This window comes from Dendrobates tinctorius, unplaced genomic scaffold (genome assembly GCF_039654945.1).
Source record: "Dendrobates tinctorius isolate UK_male_01 unplaced genomic scaffold, ASM3965494v1 ptg000199l, whole genome shotgun sequence".
NCBI classification, from domain to species: domain Eukaryota; kingdom Metazoa; phylum Chordata; class Amphibia; order Anura; family Dendrobatidae; genus Dendrobates; species Dendrobates tinctorius.
In genome coordinates this window covers 8,402,485-8,418,204 of record NW_027361866.1, presented here as the reverse complement: position 1 = coordinate 8,418,204, position 15,720 = coordinate 8,402,485, and the positions used below count along the sequence as shown (strand labels likewise).

At 47.2% G+C, this 15,720-nt stretch overlaps 1 protein-coding gene across 3 annotated transcripts in view; it reads left to right on the top strand.

The window, feature by feature from the left end:
* The window catches only part of BARD1 (BRCA1 associated RING domain 1), a 74,688-nt gene that overhangs the window by 34,883 nt on the left and 24,085 nt on the right, over nucleotides 1–15,720 (top strand). For all 3 annotated transcript variants that reach the window (XM_073553221.1, XM_073553223.1, XM_073553222.1), the window contains exon 4: nucleotides 5,631–6,613. In XM_073553221.1, coding sequence (XP_073409322.1) covers nucleotides 5,631–6,613 — 983 coding nt within the window. The remainder of the gene's footprint in view (nucleotides 1–5,630; nucleotides 6,614–15,720) is intronic.

The window sequence follows — 15,720 nt, the reverse complement described above, 5'->3', positions numbered from 1 at the left end:
GCGTTTTTTTACAGCAAGACACCCATTATAAGTCTATGGGTGCGCATATGTGCGCATTGGCATGCTCATGTATGCGTTTTTTTGCGCATGCGTTTTTTTGTTGACCATTAGTTAGACAATGGAAATTAGGGGTTTGGGTTAGAGTTAGGGTTAGGGTTTGGGTTAGGGTTAGTATGGTTTGGTTAAGGGTTAGGGTTAGTATGGTTTGGTTAAGGGTCAGGGTTAGGGTATGGTTTGGTTAAGGGTTAGTAAAGTCATGGTTTGGGTTAGTGTGAGGGGCCAACTAATGTTGGAAAAAAAACGCAAACGCGGTAAAAACGCACTAAAAATGCATACAAACGCATAAAAATGCTGCGTTTTTTTCATGCATGCTCATAAAAATGCTTGGAAAAAAATGCAGCATTTGTATGCGTTTGTATGCATATGATCTTGGAGGTGGGAATACCCCTTTAAGTTTTTCTTTTTAAACTCATTAAAAGGAACCTGTCATTCCCCCCCCCCCCCCCCAGGGCGTTTTTAAGTAAAAGAGCCACCTTCAGCATCACTAAAGCTGCATTCTGTGAAGGTGGCTCTTCTGTTTCTGATCCCTAGTAATGCCAAAATATTGACTTTTATAAATTGCTCCCCATACCTGTATTGAGTCCCATAGGTATGGTGTGTCCCCCTGTATCAGCCGCCTCCCAGCCGTCCAGCATCCCCCTGTTGCATCTGTTCGCCGCCTCATCCTGTGTTGATGTTACATGCCTGCGCTGTGCCAACAGTTCTCGGGCATGCGCAGTGCGCGCTGCTCGGGAACTGACATCAGGCTATCGCGCCTGCGTGTTGCGGAGGCCCCAGATCCTGCCCTGCAGTGTGTTATGATGTATTCACACTGCGGGACTGGGAATCTGACACTTGTGCAGTGAGCATCTATAGCTGCTCCTGCCCCCAGCTATAATGAACTGCGTGTGGAGAACTCTGCTGGAAGGTCAGCTCATCAGACGCTGCTGAGGGAGGAAAAGAAAGAGGGGGAGGGAGATGGGGGCAGGCGCAGCTATAGTCGCTCACTGTGCAGGCGCCAGATTCCCAGCCCCGCAGTGTGAATACATCATAACACACTGCGGGGCGGGATCTGGGGCCTCTGCAACACGCAGGCACGATGGCCTGATGTCACTTCCCGGGCAGCGCGAACTGCGCATGCCCGAGAACTGTTGGCACAGCGCAGATGCCGGTATGTAACAGCAACACAGGAGGAAGCAGGAGGTGGCTGATACAGAGGGACACACTATAACTTTGGGACTCAATACAGGTATGGGGAGCAATTTGTAAAATCAATATTTTGGCGTTACTAGGGATCAGAAACAGAAGAGCCACCTTCACAGAATGCAGCCTTAGTGCTGCTGAAAGTGGCTCTTTTACTTAAAAACACCCTGGGGGGGTGACAGGTTCCCTTTAAGTGCTGAATATACCGCTCAAAAAAAAATAAAGGGAAGACTAAAATACCACATCCTAGCTATCACTGGATGAAATATTCCAGTTGCAAATCTTAATTCATTACATAGTGGAATGTGTATAGAACAATAAAACGTAAAAATGATCACTGTACATCAAAATTAATATCCCATGGAGGTCTGAATTTGGAATGATACTCAAAATCAAAATGGAAAATCAAATTACAGGCTGATCCAACTTAAGTGGAAATGCCTAAAGACAACGAAATGATGCTCAGCAGTGTGTGTGCCTCCAAGGGTCTGTGTGACTTACCTACAATGCCTGGGCATGGTCCTGATCAGGTGGAAGATGTTCTCCTGAGCAATCTCCTCCCAAACATGGATTAAAGCATCAGTCAACTCCTGTACACTCTGTGGTGCCACGTGGAATTGGTGGATGGAGCGAGACATGATGTTCCAGATGTGCTCGATTGGTTTCAGGTCTGGGGAATGGGCAAGTCAGGCCATCGCATCAATGCCATCATCGTACAGGAACTGTTGATACACTTCAGACACATAAAGCCTAGCATTGTCATGCATCAGAAGGAACCCAGGGCCCACTGCACCTGCATATGGTCTCGCAGTGGGTCTGAGGAGTTAATCCTGGTACCTAATTGCAGTCAGGGTATCTCTGGCTAGCACATGGAGGGCTGTGCGGCCCTCCCTGACCCACTGGTAATGCTGGAGGATGTTGCAGGCTGCAGATCTTTCTCCACAGTGTCTACAGACTCTTGTCACGTCTGCACATGTGCTCAGAATGAACCTACTCTCATCCATGAAGAGCACAGGGTGCAAATGTCAAATCTGCCAATCTTGATATTTTCTGGCAAATGCCAGTCTCCCTGCACGGTGTTGGGCTGTATGTACAACCACCTACTTGTAGAAGTTAGGCCCTCAAACCACCCTCATGGAGTCTTGTTTCTGACCGTTTGATCAGACACATGGATGTTAGTGGCCTACTGGAGGTCAGTTTTGTAGAGCTTTGGCACTCCTCATTGCACAAAGGAGAAGGTAGCAGTCCTGCTGATGGGTTGTTGCCCTCCTGTGGCTCTCTCCATGTCTCCAGGTGTATTGGCCTGTCTCCTGGTATCTGCTTCATGCTCTGGACACGGTGCTGACAGGCACAGCTACCCTTCTTGCTACAGCTCGCATTGATGTGCCGACCTGGATGAGCTACACTACCTGAGTAACTTCTGTGGGTTGTAGAGTCAGTCTCATGCTAGTGTACAGTACCTCTAGGGGTGAGAGCAATGACAAAATGCAAAAGTGACCAAAACAGCCAAAATGAATGAGAATAGAGAAATGGTCTGTGGTCACCCCCTGCAGAGCCACTCCTTTTATAGGGGTTGTCTTGCTAATTGCCTATAATTTCTACCTGTTTGTAAATCAATTTCTCCTGCTGTTGTGCAGATGGAACAATCAGTGTTGCTTCATAACTGGGCAGGTTGATTTCAGAGAAATGTGATTGACTTGGAGTTACATTGTGTTATTAAAGTGTTCCCTTTATTTTTTGAGCAGTGTACTTCGAGGTCCAGCATCTCCAACGGAGAGATGAAATATGTATTATAAAAAATTCCTTTCTGTAGTGATTGCTATAGCAGTGTCCAGTTCAACATGAAACATTTGGGACAAGATTCTCTTTAAAGTGGTTATCATGGGAATACGTTCTATTTTTGGATGATTATCCATTTCTTTAAACCAGGTGGCCTATCTTATAATAGATTGTTAGGAGTGACTGCCTCTGAACAGCAGCAAGGAAGGATGGACAGTGGCTTTCTGCACGTTTTCAGTAGCATCTCTGCCTGGTAATATGGATCATTGCAGATCAGCCCCATATAAATGAAGGGGACTGTGTTGGGGTACAAGGCACAAATGCTGCTAACATCACAAAGCTTGTGCCCTGATTAACAGTGAGCCACCCAGACCCCTCAAACAGGTGACCAGCAGGTGTCTGACACTTAGACTTTTTATACAATCTGATAAACTTTTTAAACTTCCTCCAGGGGTATAAATTTTGCAGCATTTTCGGAAAGGTCACAAGAGACACTGGAATATTCTATATAGCAATATAAATATTTGATTAAAGCCCAGTTTTTACTGTAACTGGTGCTCACATATCAGGCCAAAATATGTATTTAAATATTAATCCATTTCTTACAATAACAGCTGATGTGGGTCCTTATAGAGCCAGCAGCTCCCCTGCCATCAGCGAGCGTCTTGTCCTGGCAGATAGTGTCCTTCTGGTCTGTGCTCCGAGACATTGTGTTACCAGGAGAGAAGGTGATGGAGCAAAAGCAGCATTATTCCTTGCACGGACAGCAGCATATACAGTGTGCGGGTTTTGCAGCACTGCACTCTATTAGATATGCTGAATTTGTGATGTTTAACACATGCTCACGTTTTCATTGCTTTTGCCTTTTTTTTTTTCCTTAAACTTTTTTTTATAATTAAAAAATATGTATGTAATACAAATATATCTGTGAAGATATAATAACTCGGACGATCTAATGTGTATGTATGTTATAGTCCAGTTCTTTGGCTGGATTTAGGGTAAAGCATGGCAAATATTAGGGTATGTGCACACAAGATCTTTCAGACATGTGCAAACTCTGTGATTTTTTTTTTTTTTTTTTTCAGGAAGACTCTTCAAAACACGCCGGTGCCATGTCTCCTGAGGTGTCATTAGTGGCATCTGTTTGGTCACTTCTTTTAAAGAGGTTGTCCACTACGTTTCACCTTGATGACCTATTCTTAGGATACGTCATCAGTGTCATTCAAATCAATAGGAGGCAGATGCGCAGTGTCCGCCGCAGGACACTATCAGAAGACGGAGCAGCTCGGCAAGTGAGTACTTCCTTCCAGCGACCGCCGCAGACACAGATGACAGCTGATCGGCGGGGGTACCAGGTGTTGGACCCCGACTGATCAGACATTGACCTATCCTAACGATTGGTCATCAATGTAAAAGTAGTAGACAACCTCTTTAACTGCTATGTGTTTGGAAACCTGAATTCGTTAAAACAAGCTTAAGACTGAACCCTTTTTACCTTGCGGTGCAACATTCAATTCATTTTAGAGATTGCGTTACGGAGCGTCCCTGCCTAAAAAGGACTTGGCCACCTGCCCTTACAGTGATGTGTTCCTGTTGTGTTTTTGCAGTAACAATAAAAAAAAAAAACAAAAAAAAAAAACATGCAAGGTAAAAAAGCATGTAAATAGTCTTGTGCATTTTGGACTTGCCCCATGTGCAGTGAATTGCAGGACCTTAGGTATCCGTGGTTATGACCTCTCATATAGTGAGTTAGCTAGCTGCTAGTAGTTGTAACCATGGATCAATAAGCTACTGCAATGCCTGCACATGGGGTAAGTGACAGTGAATCCGAAGAACTATACTATGTTTCTAATTGGAGGTATTTGCTAATATTATTATTACATCTACTATATATTGGAATAGGATTTTGGAGATGGGAATACCCCTTTAAGAGTGGTGTTACATACAGATATAGATATCTACTCCATTTCTGTCCCATGTGACAAAATTTGATAAGTGCGCATCTGCCACGCAATTGACCTGATGTCCTTTATAAATCTGTCTGCTTATATCTTGGAGACCACTACAGCAAATAGGAAGGTGGTATTTTAGAACGGTTACATCAGTTTAGGCAGATGAGAATGTTTCTTGGTGTAAATGCATAGCTGGGGCCCAATGCCATCACCTGTAAGGTCAGTCTGATTAGTCAGAATCTGTGTGTGTAAACCCAATCTTCACAGAGTAAAAAACAGTAGTTGTCTAGAAAATAGATGCCAAATGAGACACAATACACTTGATGCACATTTATTTATTGTTCTCATTCCCAATTTTAGATTTTATTGTAGCACAAAACATGAAAATCTGTCCCCCATCCATTTCCTTCACGCTGACGTCTTCTACTGCCCTTTGTCTCGTACCATGTACTTGGCGCTTTTTTTTTTCCTATTGAGCCGCAATTGAAAATTGCTAAGTCAAGACAATCCTCTCCGAGCAGGTATAGTGTATTCCCATGAGTGCCTTATTTTAACGCCATTTAAAGCGTACCGTTTCAAAACAATTGCTTCTATTGGAGACTAATGGTGCTTACATAAACTGCTGAAAATGACTGATAATCTTCACTTCTCTTACAGGAAATAAAATGGATTTATGTCAAGATGCATCACTCATACAGAACACTACAGTAGGGGAATCCAAGAAAAAGCAGATAAAGATGTGGTTTAGCCCCCGGAGAAGGAAGGTGCGGTACGTGCTGGAACGTGAAGAAAACTGCCAACAACCTCCATCGAACAGCAAACAGACTCCATTGTTGTCAACTTACGAATTTGTCTCTTCTTCACCCAATGTGGAGGATCCTGGAAGAAAAAAGACCAAGAAATGTAGGAAATCAAAGAAGAAGCTGCTGGAGGATATTAACCAGAAATGGGGCATTGGGACTGACAGCTTAAAGGAAAATGATAACAAGGAGTCCAATAGATCTGTGTCATTTTGCAGCCCACCTTATGTACTTCACACACCTGAAGATTTTGTACAAGAAAGCAATAGTGAATGTAAAGAACTGGTTAAAAAAGGCCCAGAAAAGGCAGGGCTGGAGTTAGAAGCTTACAAGGAAAAAAACACGACTGAAATTAATAACTTAAAGGAAAGCAAATCTGTGAATCCTGCCCTTCATACTGATGCTGGTCAAGAAATGGACCACCATCTGAGTGAAGAAAATGGACAAACTGGTCGCCTGCGGGAATCTGTGGAGGAACAGCCTAGTAGTGACAAGTTGTTACCGTTTACAGGGCTAAAGAATATTTCTTCTGGAAGAACCAAGAGAATGAGAGTTCCTCTAAAACGCAAAGAGAGCCCGACTGCTTCCCCTGATTCCGGTGCCGTAAAACACCCAAGAAAAGCAAAGCTCGCTGATTATTCTAAGTCAGAAGATGACACTAAAGACCTTGGGAAACTCAGAAAATCCCCAAGAGTTGAGACAAATTCTACACCTCTCTCTCCTAAAGATACCAGAAGAAAGAGTCAACTTGGAACAAACGTTCCGACGTCCCCAAGTAGCGTTTCATTTTTGAAGAAGAACCACAAGGGTGAGACAATGCTTCATGTATCTTCCATAAAGGTAAGATCTTTTTATTTTTTTGCAGTAATTGTTGCTGGTTATCGATCAGACTGATGACTGGCTCCATAACCCCTTTTAAGGGTTTGCTTTAGACATCTACTGACATGTCCCTGAGGCATGTGACAATGTTCTTGCCTCTACCTATCCCCAAAATAATGGGGTCATATTGCTCCAAAGAGAAGGTCCACATAAGAAATCTGCCATGTCTTAAATCAGGGGTGGGGAACCTTTTTCCAGCCGGGGGCCATTTGAAAATTTCTACCATCATTCGGGGGCCACACAAAAATGATCACCTTGAAAATTACCCCAGTATATTTAGTCAAACAATTAATTACAGTGATGTTAGGTGATACTGATCATGTTGCTTCTCACAGCTGCTTTTTTAGGTTTGTGTCAGCCAGGAGAGCAGTCAACTTTTTGTCATAATAAGTTTTGTAAATCATATACATCACATAGGAGACCCTGGGACTAGTGTATATACATCACATTGGAGATGCTGAGACAGTTGTATATTCACCACATAGGCGATGCTGAGACTGCTGTACCTATATCACACAGAGGATGCTGAGACAGCTCTATATGTATCACATAGGACACGCAGGGACTGCTGTATATACATCACACAGGAGACGCAGGGACTGCTGTATATACATCACACAGGAGACGCTGGGACTGCAGTATATACATCACACAGGAGACACTGGGACTGCAGTATATACATCACACAGGAGACACTGGGACTGCTGTATATACATCACACAGGAGACACTGGGACTGCTGTATATACATCACACAGGAGACACTGGGACTGCTGTATATACATCACACATTAGACACTGGGACTGCTGTATATACATCACACAGGAGACGCTGGGACTGCTGTATATACATCACACAGGAGACGCTGGGACTGCTGTATATACATCACACAGGAGACGCTGGGACTGCTGTATATACATCACACAGGAGACGCTGGGACTGCTGTATATACATCACACAGGAGACGCTGGGACTGCTGTATATACATCACACAGGAGACGCTGGGACTGCTGTATATACATCACACAGGAGACGCTGGGACTGCTGTATATACATCACACAGGAGACGCTGGGACTGCTGTATATACATCACACAGGAGACGCTGGGACTGCTGTATATACATCACACAGGAGACGCTGGGACTGCTGTATATACATCACACAGGAGACGCTGGGACTGCTGTATATACATCACACAGGAGACGCTGGGACTGCTGTATATACATCACACAGGAGACGCTGGGACTGCTGTATATACATCACACAGGAGACGCTGGGACTGCTGTATATACATCACACAGGAGACGCTGGGACTGCTGTATATACATCACACAGGAGACGCTGGGACTGCTGTATATACATCACACAGGAGACGCTGGGACTGCTGTATATACATCACACAGGAGACGCTGGGACTGCTGTATATACATCACACAGGAGACGCTGGGACTGCTGTATATACATCACACAGGAGACGCTGGGACTGCTGTATATACATCACACAGGAGACGCTGGGACTGCAGTATATACATCACACAGGAGACGCTGGGACTGCAGTATATACATCACACAGGAGACGCTGGGACTGCAGTATATACATCACACAGGAGACGCTGGGACTGCTGTATATACATCACACAGGAGACGCTGGGACTGCTGTATATACATCACACAGGAGACGCTGGGACTGCTGTATATACATCACACATGAGACGCTGGGACTGCTGTATATACATCACACATGAGACGCTGGGACTGCTGTATATACATCACACAGGAGACGCTGGGACTGCTGTATATACATCACACAGGAGACGCTGGGACTGCTGTATATACATCACACAGGAGACGCTGGGACTGCTGTATATACATCACACAGGAGACGCTGGGACTGCTGTATATACATCACACAGGAGACGCTGGGACTGCTGCACATGCATAACATAGGAAACATTGAGACTGCTATATATGCATCACAGGAGACTCTGGGGGTTGTATAAATTACAAGAGGGGCTGGGGGGCATAGACATCACAGGAGATGCTGGGACATATTCGTCACCGGGGAGGCTGGGGGGAATAGACATCACTGAGGGGCTTTATACATCACTAGGAAGCACAGACAGCACTGGGGGTATATATGTCCCTTGGGGGGAATATACATCACTGGTGGGGTCACATAAATTACTGGGGGATATATACAGCACTGGGAGCTATAATATATAATATCTCACAGGTGGGGGGATATGCAGCACTGGGGAATATACACATCACTTGGGGGCACATACAGCTGTGGGGGGATATAAAGCACTGGGGGGAGAGGGATCGCTGGGGAGGCACATAGATCACCAGGGTGGGGGGCTCATAGATAACCGGGGGAGGCACAGATCACAGAGGGGTGACACAAAGATCACAGGGGTGGGGCACCGAGATCACAGGGGTGCACATAAATCATGGAGGGGCACATCGCTAGAGGGGAGAGAGATCACGGGGCACATGGGAGAACAAATATCACAAGGGGTACATAGCAGGGGGGCACATAGATCACAGGGGGCACAAGGCTAGGAGCCACAGATATCACAGGGGTGCACATAGTTGGGCACAGATATCACAGGGGGGCATATAGCTAGGGGGCACAGATCACAGGGGAAAAAAATCACGGGGGCACAGATCACGGGGGGCATATAGCTGTAGGTTACAGATCACAGGGGGCATGGATATCACATGGGGAAACAGCTGGAGGCACAAAGATCACAGGGGGGCATATTGCTGGAGGGCACAGAGATCATAGGGGGCATATAGCTGGGAGGCACAGAGATCATAGGGGGGCACATAGATCACAGGGGTTCACATAGCTGAGGGACACAGATCACCAGTAGAAAAGTACATAGCTGCCAGCACAGAGATTCCTGGGGTGGCACAAAGCTGCCGGCACGCACAGAGATCTCTCTGGACTCTCTGGCAGCAGCTCCTCTTCCAGGACAGGAGAGCATTGGATGCTAACCCCGCCCACCCAGACGACGTCATCATTCATGTGCAGGCAGTGGCGTAACTACAAAGTTATGGGCCCCGGTGCGAACTTTCAAATGGGGCCCCCCCAATGCCAAAATACACCCGCGGCTCCGCTCCGTACACCTCGTGCACGCACGGCTCCGCTCCGTACACCTCGTACACACACGGGTCTGCATCCTTTAAACCCCTCCTGATCCCTCACATAAACTTATCCCCATACAGCATCATGACAACCAGCATGGCAGAGTCCTGCATACAGAGACTCCTGATCATGTGACCCCCTGACTCCTCCCCTCCTGTGACCTCATCACAGGTCTTGTGCGCACAGAGCAGCCAATTGCAGCCTGGCTGGCAGCCAAAGAACGGAGCTGCACAGCCAATGAGCGGCTGCAGCTCCGCGATCGGGCCAGTAAGGACCCCGGGCCCTGCGACTGCGGTAGTCCCGCCCCTGTGTGCAGGGCAGGCCACGTTCTGTAATGAACGATGCGTGCTGTGCATTTGGGAGTTAAAGGGCCGGCAGCTGACAGGATACGGCTGCTGCCCGTGCATTGGGGACTCCAGGGACCTGCCCGCAGGCCGCATGAAAAGTCACTGCGGGCCGCATGCGGCCTTCGGGCCGGAGGTTCCCCACCACTGTCTTAAATGAACATCGTTTTACAGGTACAGCTTCATCTGCCTCCTGTGTAGTCAATGGTCTATGATCAGCACTAACCCAGGGACTGGATATAAGTGTAGTAAGGTCTTATTGTGAGGTTACAGTTCAAACACAGCAAACAGAGGTCTTGAAAATATACAGTCCTTTAACTCTCTCTATACTTGTTTTAAGCCCTTTAATTCTGAGCAGATCGGTTGGGGACCTCCACTGATTTTCTCAAGACCTCCTTAAAAGTGCACAGCTCAGGAGACAGAACACACATCTAAGGCCGGTTTCACACTAGCGCATTTTCAACGCGCGCACGGCCGGGGGTAGCTCCGCCCCCGATCCGGCTCTCTGCCCGGCGTGCCCGCCCCTTCCTTGTAGCGCCGCCTCCTAGCGGACAGCAGCGCCTGCGATCGGCGCACCCTATCTTTAGCATAGGGTGCGCCGATCGTGCGCAGGCCGTGCGCTAGTTGCGCTTTGACCTGCGCTGCGCACTTTTGACGGTGCGCCGTGCGCGCCAAAATCAAACTTTTCGGATTTTGGCGCGCACGGCGCACCGTCAAAAGTGCGCAGCGCAGGTCAAAGCGCAACTAGCGCACGGCCTGCGCACGATCGGCGCACCCTATGCTAAAGATAGGGTGCGCCGATCGCAGGCGCCGCTGTCCGCTAGGAGGCGGCGCTACAAGGAAGGGGCGGGCACGCCGGGCAGAGAGCCGGATCGGGGGCGGAGCTACCCCCGGCCGTGCGCGCGTTGAAAATGCGCTAGTGTGAAACCGGCCTTAGAGGTCCTTTGAGCACACAATGGTGGCCTCAGGACCCGGACCCCCCCACTGCTCTGCTCAGAAATTAAAAGGCTTAAAACATATAAAAAAATCTTTATGAATCTAGTTTTTAAAGGGTTTGACCCCTTCATTAAGTTATTCCCCTACTGCAAGCTATTATAAAGAATCAAACCTCTCTGTCACCTTCACTGGGTCGACCCGGCCAGTTCCACATCTGCTCTCCCCATCGGTAATGGCATGGCCATGTCATGTCGAAAACTTGGTCAATGAGCTTTAGCTGTTCTGGTGGGGGTGGGTTTTCCACTGACCTCACTGATCGGTATCGATATGATGCCAGCGCCGCAGTAAAGGCAAACACCAGAAGCAATGGTGAGACTAGTCAGTGGACCCGTGGAAGTTGCATAAAGTGTGGTTTGTTTCTTTATAGTAGTCTGCATTCGGAGATTAACCTTTGATGAAAGGGAAGAACTCCCTTTTAGGCTTTGCTGTACGGCAGCATATGTTCTAATATTTTGATGTTTAGGTCATATAGTTATCCTTGGTACACCAATAACGTGTGGTAGGCTTTGTCTTTACCGGGGAGCCTTCAGCTCTTCACTTGCAGTGATACTAGATAGATGTGAATCTGTTTGTTTAGATAGATTACAATGGTTTAAAAAAAAATCCCCGGCGAAGTTTTCATTGCAGAGCTTTTAATGCCGTAGTTATTCCCAGCTGTCAGATCTAAAGTTCTTTTATGTGCAACAATCGTTATCACGTTTTATGACCGTTCTTGGATGCTTATTAGTTCCATTTTTGGCATCTGATTTGAGCTAATTTAATCTTTTGGAAGGCAATGGGAGCTGCGCTTGATTATTGTGCGTTTCCAGGAAATGCTCCATTGGTAAGAAAATTGGTCTGGAACTAGTCGGAGTCTCCAGGAGAATACTAAAAATTTTAAGCTGCTGCAATTAAGCTATCTGCTGCTATTGTGTGACTGACAATAACCGTGCAAGAAAGATGAATGAAAGTTGATAACCTGGCCCACAAGAACGCTTCCTGGAACACTGCGATTTCCAAATTGATTTCCAGAAGTTTGACATTTCATTTAGTAATCTTTTCTTAATAAAGATTGTTTCTCGCTAAAAAAAAAGACTAAATTGCAAAAATACCTGCTTCCTGCTTGCAAACGCATTTCTTACATTTTATTTTGGGACCACAATCGTCATAAATCTGTTGGCGGAGAACTGCGCTAACAAAAAAAAGATACCGGTAATCACGCAGATGTGGGAATGCACAGGATGTCAATGTGTTTGTAGCTGGGAATGTTTACTGCGCAAAGTCCCATAACCACGAGTTATCAATCATGGTCTTAAAGGGTTTTTGTCATCTTTAGGATTTATCACCTATCCACAGGATAGAACAAGGCCGGCACTCCTGTAGTATTTACGGGTGCACGTACACAGTGGCCAATATACAGATACATACATACACTATGCATCGGCACACTGAGATTAATGCATGAATCCCCATTACTACACTTGTAAGAAAACACAAGGTACTTGGTTACTACTTTTAATTAAAAAAAAAAAAAAAAAAAGCCCTTCTCTAGACCAGGGTTCCCCAACCTGTAACTTGGGAGCCACATGTGGCTCGCGGTCCGGTCCCATGAATTGTGGCTTGCGGCTGTCTGCCAGCTTGGTGCATTAGGTCCAGGTTTAGCAAACAGGTATGAAGAGCACATCTCAAAATGGTGAATTTCGTGAGTAGCCCTGCACAGAAGTGCAGATCTGGATGCACATATACTGGTCTTAGGGGTTTAGAGATGTTTTAGGAATGGTATGCTGGAGGATGGACTACCTGTTAGAGGAGGTGCTCAAAGCTGGATGTGACAGTGTGTTAGGAGTCCTTGATGCGAGAATACTGAATGGGGGTATTGTGGGAACCCCTGGATCTCAGTGCTTGGAGTGATTTATGTGGAAAAGCTTTGATTATCATTTTACCTTTAATGGGGGCTTTGGTTGACACTACTTTGAAGGAGATAGGAGCTGGATGTGGCTCGCGCCCCTCTCTGTGCTGAATGTGGCTCACGACACTCTTTCTAAGCTGAATGTGGCTCTCAAGTTCAGAAAGGTTGGAGACCACTGCTCTAGACCATGCAGTGTTTCCCTACTCCCGTCCTCAGTAGTCACCAACGGGTCATGTTTTCAGGATTTCCTTAGTATTGTCCAGGTGATGGAGTTCTTGCCTGTCCAGAATGTAATTATCACCTGGCAGTACTAAGAAAATCTTGAAAACATGACCTGTTGGTGGCTCTTGAGGACCAGAGTTGGAGAACACTGCATCTAGAGCATGGTCCCCAACCTGTTGCTCAGGAGCCGCATGTGGCTTGTGGGCCCGTGATGTGTGACTGTCTTCCAGCTTGGTGCTTTAACACTAGGTGTAGCAAACAGCTATTCAGACTGGAAAGGGTTTGGTTGTGATTAATAGGGGCTCTGAGTGTTACTACTGTGAGGGGCAGGATGTGGCTTGTGACGCTCCCTGAGCTGTATGTGGCTTGCGACCCTTTTTCTTAGCTGAATGTGGCTCTCCAGGTCAGAAAGGTTAGGGATCTCTCCTCTAGAGCTGTAGGCTTCATCCATTTTTTGGGTCATCACATCAGCAGCAAGGTATGCAAAACACAAGCCGCGGAGACACCATCACATGTTTCTCAACGCAAGCAATGACTAGCCAGGTCTTTCCCCGGGAAGGAACAACCACGGGAAGGGCAGTCTCCAATGAAGGAAACCACCTATGCCAAAACATGGTATCCATCCACAGACAGCTGTTTCGGGGTATTGCCCCTCATCAGTGTGGAGTAGGAAACTGGCTAATAGGAGCAATGCCTAGTAAAAGACTGGGAAAAATGAGGATGAATGAACTCATGGAGATCAACATCCAACACTGCGGAGACACCATCACATGTTTCTCAACGCAGTGATTCTAGAGCAATGCCCCCATCCCTTATGGGAAATATGCAAAAACATGCAAAACAGTGTTTTAGGAACACTCCAGCATGTTCTACAGTTGTCAAAATGGTGCAATGTAGACGTGCGTCACAAAATGTTGCATTGTGAAGCGTGAAATACGCACTGATAGCTGCAGGATAAATTGACATTCTTCAGACCTCAAGTCTGCAACGCTGGTCAGGTTACAGTGCGGGTATTTTTTGAACCATATGCAGAGACTTAGGGTAAGTGCACACGTTGAGGATTGTGCTGCGGATTTTGCAAAATCCGCAGGTAAATCCGCAGGTCAAAAGACCTGCAGTTTATCTGCGGATTATCCTGCGGTTTTGCCCTGCGGTTTGACACCTGTACAATGGAACAGGTGTAAAACCACTGCGGAATCCGCACAAAGAATTGACATGCTGCGGTTTTGAAACCGCAGCAAATCCGCGCGGAAAAATGTGCACAGCGGTTTTTATCGCCATATTGGGTGACACAGATTACCATGGGTGTATGCTGCTGCTAGGAGGCTGACACTATGTAAAACAAGAAAAATTAGCTCCTCCCCGGCAGTATACACCCACTGACAGGCACCAAGTACCTCAGTTTGTGCTTAGTGTCTGTAGGAGGCGGACCGGGATCTCCCCAGATCCGCATTTAATCTTTTTATTTTCAGGTTTTTAGTTGTGTTTATTAATGTTTTCACTTTATTTTTCAGATACAGGATCAGAAAACAGGATGTGAGTTCATCCTGCTTTTCCAATTCATGCGGCTGAGCGAGCAATGTGGTCTTGCCCACATCGCAACTCTCAGGCCCGCAGCCAGGACCTTCCCCTATCACCCTTGGGTGCTATGGGCCATGGATGGGTGGCCGGTCCTAGCCGATTCCCCTCCTCACCCCTCTCCCGGGACAGGGCTGAGAGGAAGATGACGGTCGCCAGGGGTGACGTTTCCCCTGCCAATGGGATTGGAGCCATCTTCTGCACCTTACGGACTTGGTGCGGGTACTGAGGATCGCCTTTCCCAGCGGCCTGCTCTCTATCGTGGGCCCCTGCGGTCATCCTCCTCAGGGACGTCAGGTAAGCTGATCTGGATGTCCCCTTCAGCCCTGCTGTCAAAGATCGACCCAAGGACCCACTCAACCCTGCAGCTATCAGTCAGTACCTGCAGCTATCACAGCCAGTACAGCGCTGTTTCTAATATCCGCCCGACAACCCCCTCACACGCTATCAGGATCGGTACCTCTCTTCTCCTTTTGAATTTCCCGCACTTTTTGCCCAGCGCTCTGGCAGGCACGCGCTCCTTCTATCACCGGGGGTCCGGCGGTGGCTTCCACGGGCAGCATACCCGGTGCCCCCTTCTCCAGCCCATCATGTAGTCTGCGGTTGTATACAGTTTTAAGCGGCTTCTTGGCTCTGGGCGCGCCGTCGCTTGTGAAAGCAGAGGGAGCGCTTTCACTTTCATTTTCAAAAGCTGCCTTCCCTCTCCCTGCGCGCGCTTTCGTCGTGCGCTTCTTCAGCCTATCTCAGGGCTGCTTTCGCTTCAGCCCTGTCAGCATGACGTTAACTGCGCCCTTCCCCTCGGGCCTCAGCCAATCACGCGGCGCGGCGGTTAAGCCCTGCCCACTGCCAGCGTCTTTTCCTGTCTTTGCTGAACATCTTCCTCCCTCTT